The 20,960-nt window shown below is 45.1% G+C and overlaps 1 protein-coding gene across 1 annotated transcript; it reads right to left on the bottom strand.

The window, feature by feature from the left end:
- Positions 1-5,409: 5,409 nt before the first annotated feature.
- Popdc3 (popeye domain containing 3) lies at positions 5,410-8,315 on the bottom strand. The gene is made up of 3 exons (XM_038341077.1): positions 7,831-8,315; positions 6,807-6,915; positions 5,410-5,691 (listed from the first exon to the last, which is right to left on the bottom strand). Exons 1-3 carry the CDS (start codon positions 8,313-8,315, stop codon positions 5,410-5,412), a joined length of 876 nt encoding a protein of 291 aa, XP_038197005.1.
- Between the last annotated feature and the right edge of the window lie 12,645 nt (positions 8,316-20,960).

Genomic DNA, 20,960 nt, shown 5'->3' with positions numbered 1-20,960 from the left:
CTAACGTTCCTAGGCAATCACTGATAAATTTGGAAGATGTGTAATTAGCATTTCGGCGTTGATTTCTTCTTCAATTCAGATTGGGGACATTTTAATGTTCTCAAAGTCAAGGAAACAGGATTATGGAGAATGCAAGGACTGGAAGAATTGGGCTCAATTGCTACCATTTACTGTGAGCCAGACTCTCTGACCTCTGCACATAAAATGGGATTCTTCCAAGGAGCAAGCAAATGGAATTACGTGTACTTTTGTTGACCTTCTCTGTCAGTCTTCAATATAGATAGTAGGTTTTTAAGGTAATCAATGTTAGCATGATAATAAAACTTCAAATTATGCTTGGATCAGATAGACAGTCTGTCATTAAAATGGTGGTGGTAGGGTAGGATGATAAAAAGTATGATTGCTGCATTTTTCCATAACAGTATGCTTTTAGTCTATCACATTACATCTATATTTATTTGTGCTTACCCATGTATTACATTTTAGTGGGATAAAAATAGAATCAATTGGACTCAAAATATACTAAAACTATCTTTTATAAAAATAGTGTTAATTTTGGACTTAATTTCTGAAGGAATTTTTGTTATTCTTTTTTTAAACATGGTCTCACTATATAGCCCTGGCTGGTCTGGAACTTGCTACATAGACCAGGCCGTCCTCAAACTCATGGAGATCTGCCTGCCTCTGTCTCTGCTTCCTAAATGCTAGGAACAAAGGCATGCACCACTATTCCCAGCTGAAGTTTAATATTTTAAACAATTCACAATCTGTGGGACATGGAGCCCATTAGAAAACATAAACCACATGAAGGTTTATGTCCTAGGTCAAGCCAAACTCCGCATGTCCCTCATCTTCTGTAGTGTTTTGTTTGTCTTAGGGCTTTTCTTAGCAAAACCAGGAGGGTTTCTTGTTGTTTTCCTTTTTGTTTTTGTTTGTTTGTTTGACTAGAGATTGAATTTAGGACTTCTCTAGGCAAACACTGAGCTATATCCCCAAGTAGTGTTGCCCCCGCATCCACCCCCCTGCCCCATGTGTGTGTTGTTGTTGTTCTGTAGGAAGATCTCTCTCCATAGCCAGGCTGGCTTGAAATCCCCTATGTAGCTGACCAGAAGCTTGTGCTTCTCTTCCCTTAGCCTCTCAAGTGCTGGGATAGCAGGCATGAGCCACCATGCCTGTCAAGAAAAGGTTCAACAGAGATGAAAAAGGAAAGAGGGACAGATAGGGGGATGGTTTTGAGTACTTTGTCCTATAGGTTCTGCCCTTCTGAGTGTGTGCTATGTAAGCCTAATACACCTTGCGCTCGCCCTGAGGACAGCACATGAATTTCCCTGTGCTGTGAGATAGACAGTTGGCAGAACTGCTGCCGTGTGCCAGGTACCGCTCCCTGGAAGCTCAGGGAGTCTCCATTCAAGACATGAGAATATTTCTCCAGTGCACAAGTGCTCAGAGACCCATTTGCTGTTCTTTACAGTAGAGTAATCTTGGGAGCAAGCTCCTAAGGCTATGGAGTCCAGGGCACATGGTCAAATCTGTCTCAGGGAATGGGAGTGAAGTAAAGGCCTGTGAAATGGATCTGTAGCCTCGGGAATTCCACTGAGTGCCGTGTGGGTGTTTGTGGCTCATTTTGTGTCACCGTCTCTCCCTTTCCCTCTCACTGCTCTTCAGAGTCCCTCTTGGCCGCAAAACTAGGGGCAGAAAAATCTTAAGGCAGTCACACCAATTCTTTAAAGTCAGGGTCCGCCCTTGACAAGCGCCGGCTTTCTGAGTTTGTGACATGGGAGATTACAAAGGGTCTCTAGCTTGTAAGCCCCTGAACTTGTTTAATGCTCTGTTGGTCTGAAATTCGTATTGCTTTCTGAAGAAGGGCTCCACTTATCTGCGGATAGGCAGTCCTCTGTTCAGAACTGCAAAGCGTTTCTAGCACAGGAGCGTACCCTGGGCCTCTCGCCCTGCTGCACGCACAGCCATGAGAGACTGGGGACGATTAGGCCGAGGTGAAAAGCAACACAGCTTTAATCGAAATTAAACTCTCTGCGCACCACAGGAGGGCAGTTCAGGAATATTCTCTAGTTTCAGGGATAGCCATTTCTGCTTTCCATCTGGGTTGATCAGAATATTTTGAGATAGTAAAATAGAGTTTTCTAGACATTTCCTGTTAGACACATAGTATAATTACAAGGGGCTCACCGTAGGGTCTTTTGTTTTTGCTTTTTACCGGGTTAGACAACATGTAAACTAAAGGACGTGCTAGATCACAGCACCCATGTTAGCACAGTACCAACCTTTGTGGCAGTGGAGACGGTGAGGGTCCCCGCAGTGTCCCTCTCTCCCTCTAACCACCCTTTTGTGTCCTATCCTAAAACTCTTTTTCTGAAAGCTCACCTACAAATTGGTACTCTTCCTGCTGTGTGATCTGCTCCCATCACATTGTGACTTTGTTCTTGGTGACTTTCCTAGTTATTAAACTAGCTGATAATTAAGTCCTGCTAAATTATTACCTGGTGTGACCTAAAGTATTACATTATCACCTTGGGTTAACGTAAGGTAGGAATCTGTTGCTTAACTGCAACCAAGTCTTAAAGACACAGAGACCCGAATTTCTCCCGGAGCCACGGTGAAGTTGGGACTACCCCAGAAGACGGCTGCCACGGTGTCTATTGGTGTCTCTTTGCTTAAGAACTGCTGTGGCTACATGTGGTCAGAGGGGAAAGTGTCCCATGCTGTTCCTAGTTCACGCTGGACTTGCCTTATTCAATAGCTCACTCACACTGGTGCACAGACCTTGCCGTGCTGTGCCATGGACAGTAGATGCACTGTGTGCACTTCTCCTCAGCCCCTTCCTGGCCCTACCATGGAGATGTCTAAGAAAGCGCCATGTCATGCTTATACCATCTACCCCTCTTGCCCGCAGCTGTGCTCCGTCAACTCTGCCTCCAGTCTGTGTGATGGCCGTGGTCCTGTTTAAGGGCTCTGAACCCCATCTTCTCTCACCCACTCAAGGGCAGCACTCAGGCAGCGCACCCCTACTTGGAGATCATGCCATTTGCATATGTGGGGGCCTTTTTCTATGTCTTCACCAGCAGTCGCCATTTCCTTTTCAATCCCACTGCTCGCTCAGGGGACTGAGCATTTCTTTCAATTGCTCTTCAAATCAGAAGGGCTCAGAAAGCAAACCTGGCTCTGCTCTTCCATGCCTTGCCCCCTATTGCTCTTTGGTCTGTTTTCACCAAGCTCTTCTCTGTTACCGCGCTACCAAAAGGTTCCTGATGAAGCTCACCAGTGTACTTCCTCCTGGCTCAGTTCAATGGTTTATTCCAGACCGCTTAAGATTCAACCTCTCAGCCACATTAACGACCCTTCATTGTTCTTTCCTTGCAGTCACTCTGAGGGAGATTTGGGTCTTTGTGTCTTTCAGCTGTTAATACCGACTGATAGTTTTAACACCAGGTGAGAGGTGTGCAGGAATGTCTTTGTTGCCTCTTGTAATGGTCATTGTAAAGCAGAAGCTCAGGACTTGTTTGTAGCAAGACACTAGTCTTCAAATGGACATGTCATTTCTTCCACTTACGCTACTTTTTAGTCACGTCAGAGAACTTCACATGTAAAAGAAGCAACTGCTGCTTCCCGCACCAACAGTGGGACTTGCGTTTGTCAGTGATTGTCACAAAAAAGCAGATTCTAGAAACGGGTCTGTGACCAGTGTCTTCATGCAGCTTCTGGAACTTCAGACTCCCTTGTGTCCTTGCTGCCTCACTGGCTGCTCCTCCATGCCCTCCGCTGACTCCTCCCTACCCCTGATCATTAAGGAAATCCTCCCTGGTAAGGCCCTAGGACCACTTTTGTCCTGATCCATTCTCACTTGGCATCTCCTCATGAGTTCAGAGACCATTGACTGCTAAATATACCAGAGCTGTATCTCTAACCCAGACCGTTGAGTTCTGACTCACGTTCAGGGTTCAGGGGCATTTGACTCTTACTCCCAATCTTCCCCTCCACTACAACACCCTCCTCCTCCCCCCTCCCCTGTCCTCAGCAGGCCAAGTAATCACAGGGCAGAACACATCACTATTCTATTTCAAATCGCACAGTGGCTGCTGAACACAAGTCCAAGTTCCTATGACTGGCCCCACCCAACCTTCCCACAGTTAGCTACCTTTGTCTTTGTGCTCACTCTGCTCCAGCCACACTGGCTTTCCCACTAGCCCTGAGCTGGCCTGCTGTGCTCTGCCCAAGACCCTGCATGTGTTACCCCCTACTCAGACGGCCCTTCCCTAGCATGTGCATAGAAGGTTCTCTCCTCCATGTCTTTGGTAACTAAGCATGGCCTCTTGTGGCGGAGACCTTCCCCCATCACCCTAATCACACTGCCACCCTCCCCCATCTGCCTGCTTTGCCTTTTCTTTCTCCTTGGACCCATCACTCTGTATTCAGAAGCTTTTCTGGTTTATCTTCTTTCCTGCCCCCAGGATGTAAGCTCTGTGAGGGATGAATCTCCGCTATCACTAGATAAAGCTATCATCAGGGCCCAGCTTATAACCCAGAGCCACAAACAGGGCATAAGGTCTATTTGTCAAATCTGTAAGGGCTCTTTCTATGGAGGGCTACTGCATACGAGCTTCAGAAAGTCAGCTTTCTAACGACAGGGATCAGGTCTGCACCTAAGGATCTCTTCTTCCATGGCTGGGAATTCACTGTGGAATTCCCACCCCCACCCCTGGTCAAACAGCTGCTTCTGCAGCTGAGCGCAGGGACCTCGAAAGTTGTGCATTCTTACTGTTTGTGGCTGTTCCTTCCACTCAGGTGCTGTCATGCAGTTTTGCTTTCTGTGAGTCGTCTCCTGTGATGGTCACTGTAGAGCATAAGCTCAGGACTTGTTTGGAGCAAGAAAGCAGTCTTCAAATCGGCGCGTTGTCCTTTCTTACATTTATTCTGCTTTTTAGTCACGTCAGAGAACTTCACATGGAAAAGAAGGAACTGCTTCCCACACCGACAATGGACCTTACATTTGTCAGAGATTCTTGCAAAAAAAAGCAGATTCTCGAAGTGAGTCTGTGGACAGTGGCAACCTGCTCTCCTGCTGAGAACATTTGCTAAGTGCTTCTCCTGGGCCAGCAGTACAAGACGGCATGTTTGAGAAAATATTGGAGAACGTGAGATTGCATTCTCCCAGTTCTGAGGCGGAAAAAAGGGCAAACTGCCCGTCATTATTCATCTTCCTATCTCATTATAACAACAAGGAATACAAGAAAATTTGTAAATTTTATTTGCAGTGCAGAAGTGACATCGAATCAAACAGCTGTCAATGGCATCTAGACTCTGAATTTAAGTTATAAAAATATCAGTGTGCTAACTAGGCTGGGGAATGATGAAGTCTTTTTCATAGTAATCACACAGCTTCAGGTTTTGATGTCATTTGTTACAGTGTTGTCTGGAATTGCGGAACTGTTCCGTTAGGGGTGATCTGGACAAGTCTGGACTTGACATTTGATAGTAGTTGGGTAACCGAATATCATAGTGATGTTTTCTCCCAGTGTATACCCTGTCATTCAAGGCATAGAGTTTATCCGCAATGTCGCTGCCAATCAACACAGAAAACAGGCGGGAGATGTAGCGGTGCTGAGCGAAGAGCAGGTATAGTTTCTTTCTCCTCCAAGACACATACCGACAGTCAGTGTCTGCTGTGAGGGTTACCTAAAAACACGAAGACACATAAACCAGAAAGAGAGATTCAAGCACCGTTATTAAAGCTTTATTTTTATGTGTATGGGTGTTTGGCCTCCATGTATGTATGTATACCACATGTGTGCAGTGCCCAAAGGGGCCAGGACAGGGTATCAGATCCCCTGGAACTGGAGTTACAGATGGTATGAGCTGCTATGTGGGTGCTGGGGACTGAACCCGTGTCTCTGCAAAAGCAGCCAGTGCTCTTAACCACTGAGCTGTCTCTCCAGCTCCTTCAACCAAGTTCTTCTGCCTCAAATTTTATTTGAATTTCTTACTATCCTCTTAGGTTAAAAAAATATTACAAAAACTTAAGATATCAAATATTAAAATAAATTAAACTACATGATTTACGTCTTATCTAATCACAATGCTTGCACAGTGCTCCTCTTGATTGTGTCTTGCATTTTGCAGAGCTATTTGATATGAAAATGAAAGCATAAGGCTGGCTAATATCAGAGAAAGATACCTAAATATGAAAATTGTGGACTTTTAACACTAACAACCTTTTTCTGGTACAATATGGAATACTAATACCACTTTTGCATATTTACATGAATTTGAATTTGCATGAACATGTTTATAGGAAACAGTATAGCATCATAAATGGAACAAACTGAAATGATTGTCTAAGTCTACCAATACATGGCAGCCAGAAGTGACAGCAAGTTTAGAAATAACTGAAGCTCATCAGCATTTTTTAAATTTTCAAAAGCCACTTATTTTGTAGTAAGTGCAGTTTCTCCTCTTGGCATATTCTAAACTATCATACCCACCAACAGTGTTGAAAGTCAGATCTCGGTTATCACACGTTAATCCCCAGATGTGAGGTTCAACACAGGACATCTAGACTGCAGCCATCAGACTCCTTCCTGCCACAGCTACCCCCATTCTCTTTGTGACTGCAACATCAGTCAGTAGACTCAGAATTGGGAAGGCTGCATGAGGCAAACTGTATCCCCAAGGTCAATATAAATCAAGGCTGTGTTATATGTTGTTTTATGTATATGCATGCTTGCTTTAAAACTAAGATTAATTAGTTCAGAAGATTGGGGTGTTAACCATGGAGCCTCTTCAGCCCTCACCTGAAAAATGCCTTCCTCTGTGGGTCTTAGAGAATCCCACTCTGGAGAATCCAGGAACTGAAAGGGGAAGATGTGGTGCAGAAATTCGCCATCAACCGTCACTCTGATCCTAGCAAGACACAAGAACATCTCTCTTGAGGGGAGAAGAAAGTGTGCACACACTTGGCCGTGTAGTGTGGGGGGAATGTCCTTCCAGCCTCTGGTGAAGTCTTCCCTGGTGAATTTGAAAGAACCAGATATTGAACGCAGATACTACCTTGGTACCCTAGAACATCTGGGCACTGATGCTCCTTGCTTAGCATCTGGAATCGTCATAAGGGAAATTCACCAAAACATCATCAGGGCACACGCAGATGCGTTCAGTCCCTGTGGATATTGTGCTTTGGCACAAGACTTGCATGTACTCGGTCAGATTTTCTGATTATGTGGAGGGGGGGGGGGGTTAAGAGCATAGTGGAGATGTGCTACAAGCACCTCTGTGAGTCAAGGTTTAATTTGTTTACATGAAAACATATTATTGTTTGCCTCCTCAGACTTTTCCAAGGTTAGTGTTTATACATTCACACTGTTGAAGTCATCGCTCCCACTTCACACAAGGGGGCAGATGTTAGAAATTACTAAATAAATTTGGTAATATAAAATCAAGAGTTACCAGTTATGCAGAAGAATGCCAGAAGAGTCTATACAAAATGCTCGTGTCCCAGTGAAGGGTCTATCCGTTCAAGCTGCTTTGTCCTTCTTGACATTGTGACTAGCTACAATGAGTTTAGCTCCAGGGCTAAACTCATGCATTGGTTTCATGGCTTGTGAGCTTTATTTCTAAGATGAAAGACTAGATTATCTCCTGACCCAAGTAAACAATGTCCTCTAAATACCCACGCCTATAATTCATGTCTCAAAGATTTCTTCAAGTCTCAGAGTGCTGAATGACACCCAGGACTATCCCGCCCCAAGATGGAAAAATACAGAGCAAAGAAACACAGACAACTGCTATAGGGAAGGACGGACTATGGAGGGTACAAACCTTCCGGAGACAAGCATGGAGAGTCTATCAATAGACGTCTTCCCTTGCATGGCATAACAGTGTTCCTTTTCCAGAGAAACCACTTCAGAGCTGAGAGCAATCGTTCTGAAGACGGGCAAAGGGATCCCGAGGGGCTTGAAAAGCGAGCTGTACAGCACCTGGAATTCTCGGGCAAACGTTATGCTGTGAACTTGATATGCAATGTGAACAAACTGCATGAAGCAGATCACAAACAGCACAAAATTCCAGGAAAATATGTCAGCAGCGCAGACGTCTACCCACGCCCAGACCGCGGAACACAGGAAACCCAGCCCCAGCAGACTGAAGACATAAAGGAGCCCGAAGAACCCACTGCCGCCCATGAAACCTACTACAAACAAGATACTGGCGAGGTGGTAAATGGCGCCTTCGGCCTCTTGCTTCCAGGCCGTGCAGACTGGGTGCTCAGCCACCAGGCTCTTCCACAAACTTGAATTCTTATCCATGGCTGTACTCTCTGCCTCCCTTGTCAGTTCACTTTAGATGACACTGAAGCCAGCAGGGAGTCCTTTGCTTTCCCATTACCGAATGCTGCTTACTCCTCACAGAGTAGGACTGCTGAAGCTGGCATGACGCGGGGTTTAGTGGACACAGAGCCGAAAATCTACGGATTCGGCACCAGTTTCCTGAAGCTCATCTGGGCTCCTGATTTAGACCAAGTCCTCAAAGATTTCGCTATTTCCTGTGTAAGAGAAAAGGGACAGAAGATGATCTAATTGAGCAAATAGAATGGATGGTGCTTTACTTAATGAATCAACAGCATTACTTATGCAAATTGACTTCCTATTGTTAGGAAATCAGGATGTTTTAGGCACAGATATTAATTAAATTTCTAATAAAAGCATATTTACTACGATTGGCTAGCTATTTCTTTTTTGTTAATGTATTTTTCTTTTATGTGCATTGGTGTTTTGCCTGTATTAATATCTGCGTAAGGGTGTTGGATCCCATGTAACTGGAGTTGCAGACAGTTGTGAGCGGCCATGTGGTACTGGGAGTTGAACCCAGATCCTCTGGAATAGCAGACAGTGCTCTTAACCATTGAGCCATCTCTCCAGCCCCGGCTAGCTATTTCTTCTTCATCAGAGTGTGCAGGTTTCATTTTTGCAAACTAGAGTCACCTGAGAAGGAACCTTAATTGAGTAATTGCCTCCATCAAATGCTGGAAGGCAAATCTGTGAGGCATTTTCTTGGTTAGTGATTGATGTGGATGGGTCCAGGCCACCATGGATGGTGCCAGCCCTGGGCAGGTGGTTGGGAGTTATATGAGAAAGCTAAGTCAGTAAGGCATGGGGAGCAAGTCAGTACCACGCCCTCCATGGTCTCCTTCAGCTCTTGGCTCTCAGTTCCTGCATTGAGCTCCAGCCCTGACTTCCCTCCATGAGGGACACTAACTGTAAGGTGCAATGAACCCTTTCCTCCCCAAGTAAAGTTTCAGTCACAGCAACAGACAGCAAACTAGGATGCTAGGTGACTAAATGCTCTATAGTCAGCTCGTCTCTATAGCAGTGGTCCAGAGTAACTCAGAATCACACGACACAGTGACTGAAAATGGAGCATCACAGACTTCCCCCATATTAAATATAATGCATTTCAGATATTAAATAAGGATCACTGAAGGCACTTCCCCAGGATGTGTATTTTGAACAAGCTTTCCATGTAATTATGATGAACCCGTAGACCTTCCAAGTTCCTCCTCTCTTGAGGGAGATGGTCTGGATGCTACAGTATTTACACTTTATAGATGAAAAATTTGGGGCTCAGGGGAGCCAGGGTTACATCCAGGGTACACAATGGTCATAGCAGAGCAGGACTTCAGCACAGTGTCCCTGTGCTGGATCCAGTCACACGGTCTTCCATGGACGATGGTTTAAACCTGACCTTATTAGGGCCCCAAATGGCACTGGTGACATGGCGCACGTCTCTAATCCCAGAACTTGGGAGGCAGAGACAGGTGTTTCTCTGTGAGTTTGAGGACAGGCTCCAAAGCTACAGAGAAACCCTGTCTTGAAAAACCAAAAAAAAGGCCCCAAACAAATCAGGAAACATAGGAAACGACAGATCTTTAAGAATGCATAATAGTTTGTGAAATGTTTAGTAAGATTCCATATGAATACTTATTAATTCCTGTTACTTAAACATTTACCAGATGATATTGTTGACTGTGTACCTCTGCTCCTGTATTCTCTACTCTTTCAGCCACGTTGTAAAAATGCTAACATGGGCCCTGGGTCTGGAGAGAACTGGGCATGTTGATGGAGGTCCCGGGATCTTTAACCCCACCACCTCCTCGCCGCTGACGGCTTCACTGGGAAGAGTCCTCTAAGTTGAGTCGTAAAGGACACTAAACCTGGATGCTGTATGTACTTCCAGGACACCTGTTAAAGTATCACAGCCGTGTCTCGGAGGAAAGATAACTCCACACACAGAACGGAACATGCCTTACTGAGTGGGAAGGCACAGGTCAGCACTCACGGAACCAGAAGCTGAACTTCAGGGGCCACTGTTGTTGGTGCTCTTTTCTCAACTAAGGAGAGCCCCGTCAGGCGAATCAGAAAGAAGGGAGGTGAGAAAGAGGAAAGGGGGAGGCAAGAACGGACAAAAGGCTTAGTAGATACACACCTTAGAGTGCCATTGGGATTTTCTCTTGTTTCAAAAGGCATTTCAAGCATCTCACAGAACTTGTCAATCTGTGAGACCCACGATGCAAGCCGACCGGCATTCTGAGCATGCTCAGCTTCTGCTCTTGGAAAAGCAATGCACGCAATTCTCTACTACTCGGGCTGTCACAACAAGGAACAGCTTTTAAAATGCAAAGATGAGTGAGAACTGCAAATACCAGCCTGCAAATGTCACTCCTTCTGTTCTACTTTTAAAACCGGGATTCTCAACCCAACCCAGCCACGAAAGCCAATATGAAAAGAATTGCTAGAAGGGTCTCTGAACTGTGGTTTGAACTTTCTTAAAAATTTATAATCCTCAGCAAAATGTTAAGATGATCCTGGTAAGGGAAAGGCCATGTGAAACGCTTATGGTGATTCAGAAGGGAGCACAGGGGAGTCTCCCCCCTAAAGATGCTTGCCTTGGAGGATATGTCCGGGTCTCTATGTTCCAGAAGTTGATCCAGCACGGTTCTAGGAGGAGCTGTGCTTCCGGCCTACTTCTGTCGCACTAGAGTTCCTACCAGGACTTCTCTCCGTCCTGGACACAGGACCGCTGAAGCATTTTGACTTGCCCTGATTGAATTACTCCACACCCACCCTGGTGTGTTTTTATCCAGTCACCACAACAGATGTACTTTATTAGAAGAGGAAGAACTGACAGGAGCAGGTGATGGGCAGGAAAGGGCCTCTGCCATGTGTCACCATCGCTCTGGTGGCCGAACATGATTCATCTGCCAACTGCCTGACTCACAGACCCTCCGGCCTTGCCATGTTGTGTGTAAATAACTGCAGAGACGCCCAAGTACAAGGAACTTGTCTTGCTCACTATGCTACAAATGGTGGAGACAAAGTCTAGCAAACTAACTAAGTACTTCCAGGTTTATCCAGTTTTTCTCCTGAATCTTTAGAACTGTGAAGTATAAAGGAATAAGATGCATAAGATGATAAGAGCATCCTCAGTGGCAGGCAGGATAATTCTGGTGGCACACTAATGAAGATTAGCCCAGAACTGCACATAGCTGCTTAGAGCATTCCCATTTATTATCTCACTGCCTGAGGGACACAGAATCTAAACCATCATGCCAAGCATGGGAAGCTGGGCACAGCCTGGTGAAATCTCTGGGGAGCTTGGCACAGCCTGGCAAAATCTTTGGTGAGCTGGGCACAGCTTGGTGAAGTCCCTGGGGAGCTGGGTACAGCCTGGTGAAATCTCTGGGGAGCTGGGTACAGCCTGATAAAACTCTGGGGAGCTGGGTACAGCCTGGAAAACTCTGGGGAGCTGCGCATAGCCTGGTGAAGTCCCTTGGGAGCTGGGCACAGCCTGATGAAGTCCCTGGGAAGCTGGGCACAGTCTGGTGAAGTCCCTGGGGAGCTGAGCACAGCCTGGTGAAGTCCCTGGCTGCAGGTGAAAGGGAAGTTAGTTACATCCTGTAGCATGGATTCTCCAATGTGTTAGAGTGTGGGGAACAGGTTTGCCAGGAAACTAAAGCACCTCTCAATGGATGTTTGAGACCTGTTATATCTGCTTATACTGCTCAATTCATAAGTCTGCTTCTGGAGACACAGTCAGTCACGAAACCATTTGCTGTATTATTTAATGTTGACTGATTCTTCCCCTAGGATCTGAAATTCTAAAGGGCAGCAGGGCCAGAGACAGATGTTACTGTGTGCCTGATCTCTGGCATCAGGGCCAGAGACAGATGTTACTGTGTGCCTGACCCCCTAGAATCCGGGGCAGAGACAGATGTTACTGTGTGCTTGACCCCTGGCATTCAGTGGGTGTTGGTTGAATATGCTGGGATATTCCAGTCCTAAAGTGGGATATTGAAATACCTTCTGTTTGCCCTAGGGGCACAGGGTAGAGCCCAACCTCAGAGACACTTCAGCACAAACATACTGATGAGTTGGGGAATCTCTCCCCACCCCAAACATCTGGACCAACACTAAATTCACAGGGAATCCTTGGCCAACAATCTTGAGCTTCTTAAGAACATTTCGTTACTGCTATGATTAACATAACAACTAGCCTGGTACCAGTGCTACTGAGTTAGTGTGGATTGCCAAGCAACCCACAAGTTCAAAATTCCAATATTCTACTCATTAATTAAAATCAGATCCCAACTTCAGTATGTGTTCCATATGTCAAGTTCTCAGTTTCTTTAGCTGTCTTTTTTTTCTACTTATCCTCAAGATGGTACATTTACTAAGTACCTATGTGCCGGGCAGATTTTAAAAACTCTCTCAGAACAACCCTGTGAGACAGGTAATTTTATCTCAATTTTACTGATGAGAATTTTGAAATTCAGAGAAGATACATAAGTTGTTCAAGGTCAAATAGCTCAAACGTTACATACCTTCCTTACCACACCAGACTGCTGCTGCTGCACGTCACCAAGACTTAGAAGCCACTGCTCTCACTCTGCCCTCTGTTCTCAATGTGAACCTAGGACATTGAGTCACCACCAAGCAGGGGAAGCACCACCTATTCTTTCTACTTTAAGTAGCACCAGAAACTTTGGTAAGGTGGCAACTCCAGAAATCCCAACAGGCAGGATGATGAATTAGAGGCCAACCTAGGCTACACAGTGGGACTTGGTCTAAAAAGTAAATAGTAAGTAAATAAGCAGTAGTAGCCCTCCCCCGTCCCGGGTATATTTATGACCTCCCCATCCATGGGCTTTTGACCAGGTTTCTAGTACAAGGCATGAATTCTTTCCTGTTAAACAGACCTCAAATCTAACCAGAAAGCAGTTGGTTGCTCCCACAGCTGCAATGCCACTATTGCACCAGTGGGCACGCTTTGCTTGGCAGGTCAGTATTGTGCCTTGCAGCATTGACAGCTGTATGAGACAACTGATGACTCTTCTACCCCAGCAGCCTGCACCTTCCGTGGTCCCTTCCAGTGCCGTGAAAGCTAGCCAGCAAGGAAGAAGCTTCTAGCTCAGTTTCAGCTAACTTTGTCTATGTTCTAAAACCAAAGTGTATGGCATCTTCAGCAGCAGAGTCTTGTTATCCAGGTCTGGGACATAACTCACAGCAATGGTAATATTCTGCATTGCTTTGGGGGTTTTGGGGTTTCCCCTGGTCAACAATTCAGAAAGATTTGTCATGTCTAGCTGTAGGATATTCCTTTAACAACATTTAGCTACAGAAATGGCATTATCCACCCATGCAGGGTACTTCTGTTCAAACTGTGTGTGTGTGTGTGTGTGTGTGTGTGTGTGTGTGTACCACTGCACAGATGTGGAAGTCAGAAGATGACCTCAGGGCTTGGTGCTCCCCTTCCTTTTTTGAAACAGAGTCCCATTGTTGTTCTCTGTAGCATACACAAGGCTGGCTGGCCTGTGAGCTCCTGGGAATTCTGTCTCTGCCTCCCACTCCACTGTAGGAGTCCTGTGTTTACAGATACACACAGATGCATCTGGCTTTTATGAGCTTTGGGGATTCAAACTAAATCCACTGAGTCTTTTCTCTAGCCCTGGTTTTTCTTAAACTACATATCTTAATTAGCCTACAAAGTACTAGGTTTCCGTATTTCTTTTTCATGTGTTAGTTTTGGCTGACCTACCCCACACCCTCTCTCACCTTTCCGCCATTTGTGCTCCTCTCATCCACCTTCACGTTGCATGTGTTCTGCTGTCCCCCACACCAAGCCCTGCCCCTTCTAGCTTCCTGGCTTCTGCAAACACACAAGCCTAGACGAAACCTACTACTGTTGTTTTGCTAAATGGACATATTATCAAGCTGCCTTCTAAATATTACGTTTATATCATGGATTAAGGCTCTCAGCCTCAGTCAAGGAGGCTTGTGCTCACAGTGGGCAGCGGTTAATGAAAAGACTTGGAACCCATGAGGCAGCAAGTCCTCCAAAGCACTCACAACAGAGTCACCTTGACCGCCAAACTGCCAACTCTGTCCCTCTCATTCTAGCAAGCTCCCAGGCGATTCTTAGGCACCCTAATGTTAGATGATTGACATCTGAATTACCCTTATTCATCTGGACTTATCAACTTGCTTATCAGCTTGGCCATTTCAGAAGGACTTACTGCCCTGCCCTGCTGCCTCCTGGGTCCCCAGCTGTGTCTCTGTGGGAGGTGTGCTAGCTATAGCTCACCTGCTGTTGACTGGGCTAGCCAGTGCATGTTTCTACTCACCAGGGCCCTGGTGTCACTGTGCCTGAAAGTATTGTGTGATTTTTAACCTTGTTTTCTAGTGGATAAGTCAAGGGATTGGGCAACACATTATGAGTCCCTGTAATCTGAAACAAGTGACTCGGAATAATATGGGATGAGATTGTTCCAAGCACTGGTCAAAACATAGTGCTGACTTGCAGAGCTGACTCAAGATCTCACCAGGTCTGTGCTTGTGCCAACTTCAAAGACTGTTAACAAGCCTGCCACGTACTCCAGCTGAGGGGTGTTTTCATGATCTTCTTGGGGATTCTGATAGGCCACTAAGGTGAAGAACTATGGTTAATCTAAGAGGAGGAGGAAGGGAACCAGAACACTCTGCAGAGAATAAGTTTTGGATTTTAATTCGCATTTTAAAGGGAGTGTCAAGGCCCACATTATCCTTTGCTGCTACAATTTGGTTCTGAGATGTCCACACAAAGACCAAGTCCCCAGCTTGGTGCTACCAGGGTGGTGGCTGAAACTCAAGAGGTGGGACAACTGAGAAGTTTGCAGCCATGGGGCATACCCTTGAAGGGGATGCTGGCATCCAGCACTTGCCTTTTCTTTCTGTCTGGCTATGAGGAGGCGAGCAGCTTCGCTTCAGCACATCCCTCCTACAATGCTGCTTCACCACAGACCCAACAACAACAGGCCTGGGGCTGAGGGGATGATTCAACAGGCAAGAGTGCTTGTTACTCAGTCATGAGGACTATATCATACTTTTCTATTGCTACGATAGCACACCGTGGCCAAGGCGACTCAGGAAAGGAAATGTTTACTTTGGGGTTCATGCTTCCAGAGGGTTGGAGCCCATGCCTATCATGGTGGTAGGTAAGAAGGGCAGCAAGCTGGCCGGTATGGTGCTGGACAGCAGCTGAAAGCTTACACCAGGAAGCAGAGAGAGAGAACATGGATGGCTATTGAAACCTTAAAGCCTACCCTGAGTGACACACCTCCTCCTCCACACTTCCTAATCCTTCCCAAACAGTTTCACCAATTGAGATCAAGTATTCAGACATAAAAGCCCGTGGGGGGGAGGCATCTCATCTAAACCACCACAGGACCAAGGTTTGCATCCTGGAGCCTATATTGGATGTGGTAGTTTGAATGTAATTGGCCCCCATCATTTAATAGGGAATGGCACTTTAAGGAGATGTGGCTTTGTTGGAGTGGGTATGGCTTTATTGGAGGATGTGTGTCACTGTGGGCTTTGAGGATTCTTATGCTCAGGATACCCTCTAGTGTTTCAGTCAACTTCCTGTTGCCTGAAAGTCACAATGTAGCTAGCACCACATCTGTCTGCATGCTGACGCGCTCCCCATCATGATGACAATGGACTTGAACCTTTGAAATTTTAAGTAAACCATTCCAATTAAATGTTTTCTTTCTAAGAGTTGCTGTGTTCATGATATCTCTTCACAGCAATAAGAACCCTAACTAAGACATTGGGTAGCATGCAAATGCCCATAACTCCAGATCAAGCTTTTTCAGCCTTCACTGGTACCCTTTTCACACACACACACACATATGTTCATTCATATATTCACAGAGATACATGAGTACAGACATAAATAAAATAAATCTTTTTTTTAAGATACGGTCTCATTTTGTAGTTCTGGCTGGCCTGGACCTGACCTGACTATGTAGACTAGCCTGGCCTCTAGTTCATGTAGCTCTTTCTGCCACTGCCTCTTGAGTGCTGGGATTAAAGGTATGAGCTACCATATCCAGCCACCAAAAAATAAATTTTAAAAAACAGGATAAGCCAACCTCAGACTGAACTCTCCAAAGTTGTGAATGAACCTCCCCTCTTTGTAAGTTGGTCACTCTTATACCTGTCATAGTAAAGGAAAGCCAGCACAAGTGTTTCCATTTGACTTCTTTGTTAGCAAAGGAGGTGTTTTTGTCCCTCACGCTGATCATTCTAAAAGAGCTTAAGACTTGTGGATATTTTGTAGTAAGTAAATTGACAGGCACTTGCTAGGTTGTAGCTATTTTATGGTTTTTAAAATTTTTTTATTTTTCATCTTATGTGTATGATTGTATTGCTTGCTTGTATATTTGTGCACTATGTGGATGCCTGATACCCATGGAGGTCAGAAAAGGGCCTCAGATCCCCTGAACTGGAGTTACAGACAGTCACAGGTCTCTATATGGGTGGTCGGAACTGGATTCTCTAAACGTTCTTGACCAGAGTCAGGACTTCGGGAACTGTGCTGGGAATGGGCAGCTGTTAGCCACACAAGCGGAGCACATCTAGGGAGACACATTATTCACGATGGTTCAAGACAAGTGAGAATGTGTTGCTCGTAATTCTTACTGATTACAGTTCAAAATGAGAGTGCTTTAAAGATAGTGTGTTAAACAAAATCTACCATTAAAGTTATTGCCACCTGTTCTTAAATAAATGTTGCCATTGGGAAAGCTAAAAATCATGTGTGTGTGTTGGGAGGGGCAGGGTGTAGACAAGACTCAGTTGTTAAGCTCACTGCCTGCTCTTCCAGAGAATCCATGCTCAGTTGCCAGCACCCACATGATGGTTCACTACTATCTAAAGTTCGAGGGGATGTGACACCCTCTTCTGACCACTGTGCAGACTGCACACTCATGGACCATGGACATATGCAGGCAAAGAACGTAAAAGTAAAAATACTAAAATCTTTGTGAAAAGATGTTGCTTGCATTCTGTTTCTATTGAATAATGCTGGTAGGGAGTCTCTTAAGTAAGAAGAGGGGGTAGAGAGACTTGGCAAGATGCTGGCGAACAGTGCATATGTATAATGCATTACCATAGAAGTATGCAAGAATTATCCAAGATCATGAAGGGAGAGCTGACAAAATGTGAACGATATTGGCTACAATATTTATGTGCCTCAGGCAATCACTTGCTAGCCAAGGCATCGGTGTCACCGTCTGGTTTCTGCTTACAGGAATGGCCAACACTGAAGCTATAGGCGCCTCTCATCTACCAAGGGAAACATAATTTTTTCTTTTACATTAGGAGAGTTTCACTTGTCCAAGTAATTATAATACTTGACTTAACCTTTTCATTCCATCTCCTGATGATACTTGACCAAATGCATGAATATACTGAAATCAGACATCTCTATGCCCTTCCAGGTTCGAGAGGGCTCACACCAGTGACAGCTCTCCCTTAGGGCATGGAGGAGACCCTGTCCCGTCATTCTGCAGGCTGCACCGTGCATGGAGGAGACCCTGTCCTGTCACTCTGCAGGCTGGGCTGCACCTTTTATCTTCCTTACTAAGCAGTGTGTAATATCCCTGAAAACATCACACTTTCTCTGATCCCCACAACACAGCTGGCATTCATCCCTGATTATCCGAGCATGACTGTCTTCACATTTTATCACACACCTCAAGGATGCATCTGACCTTCCCTGTGTGTGCTCTATGGAGCTCCACTAAATAAGTCCACAGTATCTGCACCCCCATCCCTGTGTGTGCTCTATGGAGCTCCTCTATAAAAATCCTCAGTATCTGCACCCCCATCCCTGTGCGTGCTCTATGAAGCTCCTCTATATGAATCCTCAGTATTCAGCTTCCCCATCCCTGTGTGTACTCTTTGAAGCTCTTCTATATAAATCCCTCTATATAATTCCCACTTTTGGAGGATGAGAAGAAGCGGTGAGTGGGATGAGATAGATGTCTGCTTAATTAGACAACATTCTATGGGAAATGATGGTCTAGCAGTCTCTCTGTGACTGTTCTGTGGCACTCAATTAGAGGACTAAGGAGGGGTGAGGGTCAGAGCTATGCTCCTGTGGAAACCAGGGAAAGGCAAGCATCCAGGTTGCAATCTACCCTGAGGAATCTGTATGAGATAAGTGGTCTCTATGAGATAAAAGACCTGAATCAACAAGACAGTGCATAAGGTAATTAAGACCTTAGTCCTATAGTCACAGGGAGACATATACCTCTAATTATCTGAGCGTTTGTAAGACTGCATTTCAAATGAGAGGCCGTGGGCTGAGGATCCTGGACTCCTGACCTACAGCAACTAAAATAATAAGTGTGTGTTTAAAAAAGTGTGTGTGTGTGTGTGTGTGTGTGTGTGTGTGTGTGTATACATGGAAGAAAGGGGGTTTATTCAGCTTATACTTCCACATCACAGTTCATCATCAAAGGAAGTCAGGACAGGAATTAAAGCAGGGCACTAGAAGTTGCCTCCCAGAGCACTCTTCACAGAACCAGGAAGCCTCTGCACTGTCAAAGCACTTCCGGAAGAATTATGGTATACGTATACCAATCTTGTGATATGCACATACCATTCAAGACTTGGATTCTTGAATGACTGTCAGCTCAGTCAGTCCTTTGTAAACTCAGCCTCATAGATAAGGCAAAACTATTTGATGTTCAACACACACCCAGAGACCAGCACTCAAAATCTGGTCTATCAGAACACACAACAAGCTACTCTAATTCTTCAATGTGTATGACCCCAAACAATAGAGGTTACTGTGAAAACAGATGACCAGTGAGAAGTTAATGCAGGATCCAGGGGCCTCCTTCTTTGCCCTTATATGCTATTGACAGCATGTCTCATTTATTAAGCACTTACTGTGTACTCGGAACTTGAGGATCTTAAAATAGTATATTAATTAATCTCTAAAAGTTTTTTGAAGTAGTTTTCTTGTGAGGTGAGGAGTTTGAACAGGTTACCTCAGGATATACAATCCATAGAGCCCAGAGTCAACCCTATGCAAGTGGCTGCCAGTGTCTGTTCCCTTGCCATGACACAGCGCTCCCTGGATGGTCTGAATCTGAGTACTTGGACTTGCTAGGACAAATCCTGTTTGCACCCTTCAGGATTAGATTCGAACACTTTAAATGTCTGGTTATGAAACCACAGATTTTGAGCCACAAAGGATGAGAGGGTGAACTCAACAATTCAATTACTCAATCCAATAATTAACTAAAACAACAACAACAAGAAGTTCTTCCTTGCTGTGCCACGTAACTGAACAGCTGCTGTCTCTTTGTGTTTGGTTTCTACATCCTGCAAACGGGAACCCTTGCCTTTTTCCCTTATAACACATAGTTATTTTGCCAGAGAAGGGAGAAAAGCTGACCATTAGACAATGTATTCTCTCTCTCTCTCTCTCTCTCTCTCTCTCTCTCTCTCTCCCTCTCTCTCACACACACACACACACACAAACACACACACATACACTCTTCCTTGCTCCCAGTAACCTCTACAGACCAAATGAATCCTTTTTAAAATGGATTTGAGAAGATAAACTAGTTGGCTATAATCTTTTCTTTTTCTAGCTGAACACATGCATTACACGCCTGGATCAGTGAAGTCATTTTTGCGCTTGGTCACAATTGGACTCCTTTAGTCTAGAAAATACTATGAGTACCCTTATCTAATGGAAGGTCACTGCTAGTCTACTTTTAGCCAACTAGAGTCAATTCTGCTACAACACAACATATGTGATCCTACAAAAATCGTTGCACCATGCAAAATTGCAACCTGAACCATACGGAGGGAACCTGAAAGGGATGTAATACCTCAAACCTTCACCAGTGGTTACCTTTGTAAGAGGATAGGAATTTAAAAAAAAATAATAGCACCACTTTATATATGTAAAATGACTAAGATACACAAATATGGCTTTGGCCATTAAAAAGACTGCAGACTGCCCAGTAGTGAGACCACTCTGCCCCCTAACCTCAAATAGAAAAATGGTAAAAACCAAATACGCGGAGGGGCAGAAAGTAGCATGCATGGGGCAGGTTGCAATGGGAGAATGCATGGAAGGAATACATCTTCCATCTCCCATGAGTCCTGGAAGCATCTCTTTTGATTTAAAATGTAGACCAGGGAAGCTCACATTTAGATTAGGCACCTGTCTTATCAGAAACTCATTTTTAACCTAATGTGAAGCTTTCCTCAACTGACTTCTAGACTGTGTCTGGGAGCTTTTTGGGTTTAGTCCAAAAGCACTTGGCAACCTCAAAGCAGCCATGGCAAATACTCAGAGAAGCCCCCGCAGCATGCACCGACCTCCTTTGAAGGTGTTTGGAAGCAGCCAGCGCTTTCTCTTCACCCCTGTGCACCACACTCTCTCCACTTGTATTTCCCTGAGTCTCCTCTCTGTCCTGCATTCTATTCCAGCCACAGACTTTTTTCTTGGCAGCTCTGATTCAGTCATTCTCTCCCCCACCCCAGGTGATGCCACATACACCTGGGCTCTTCGAGATGCTTCATTATCTCCAGCTACTCTTTGACATG

Source organism: Arvicola amphibius, chromosome 8, assembly GCF_903992535.2.
Source record: "Arvicola amphibius chromosome 8, mArvAmp1.2, whole genome shotgun sequence".
Taxonomy (NCBI): Eukaryota; Metazoa; Chordata; class Mammalia; order Rodentia; family Cricetidae; genus Arvicola; species Arvicola amphibius.
This window is presented reverse-complemented; position numbering and strand designations above follow the sequence as displayed.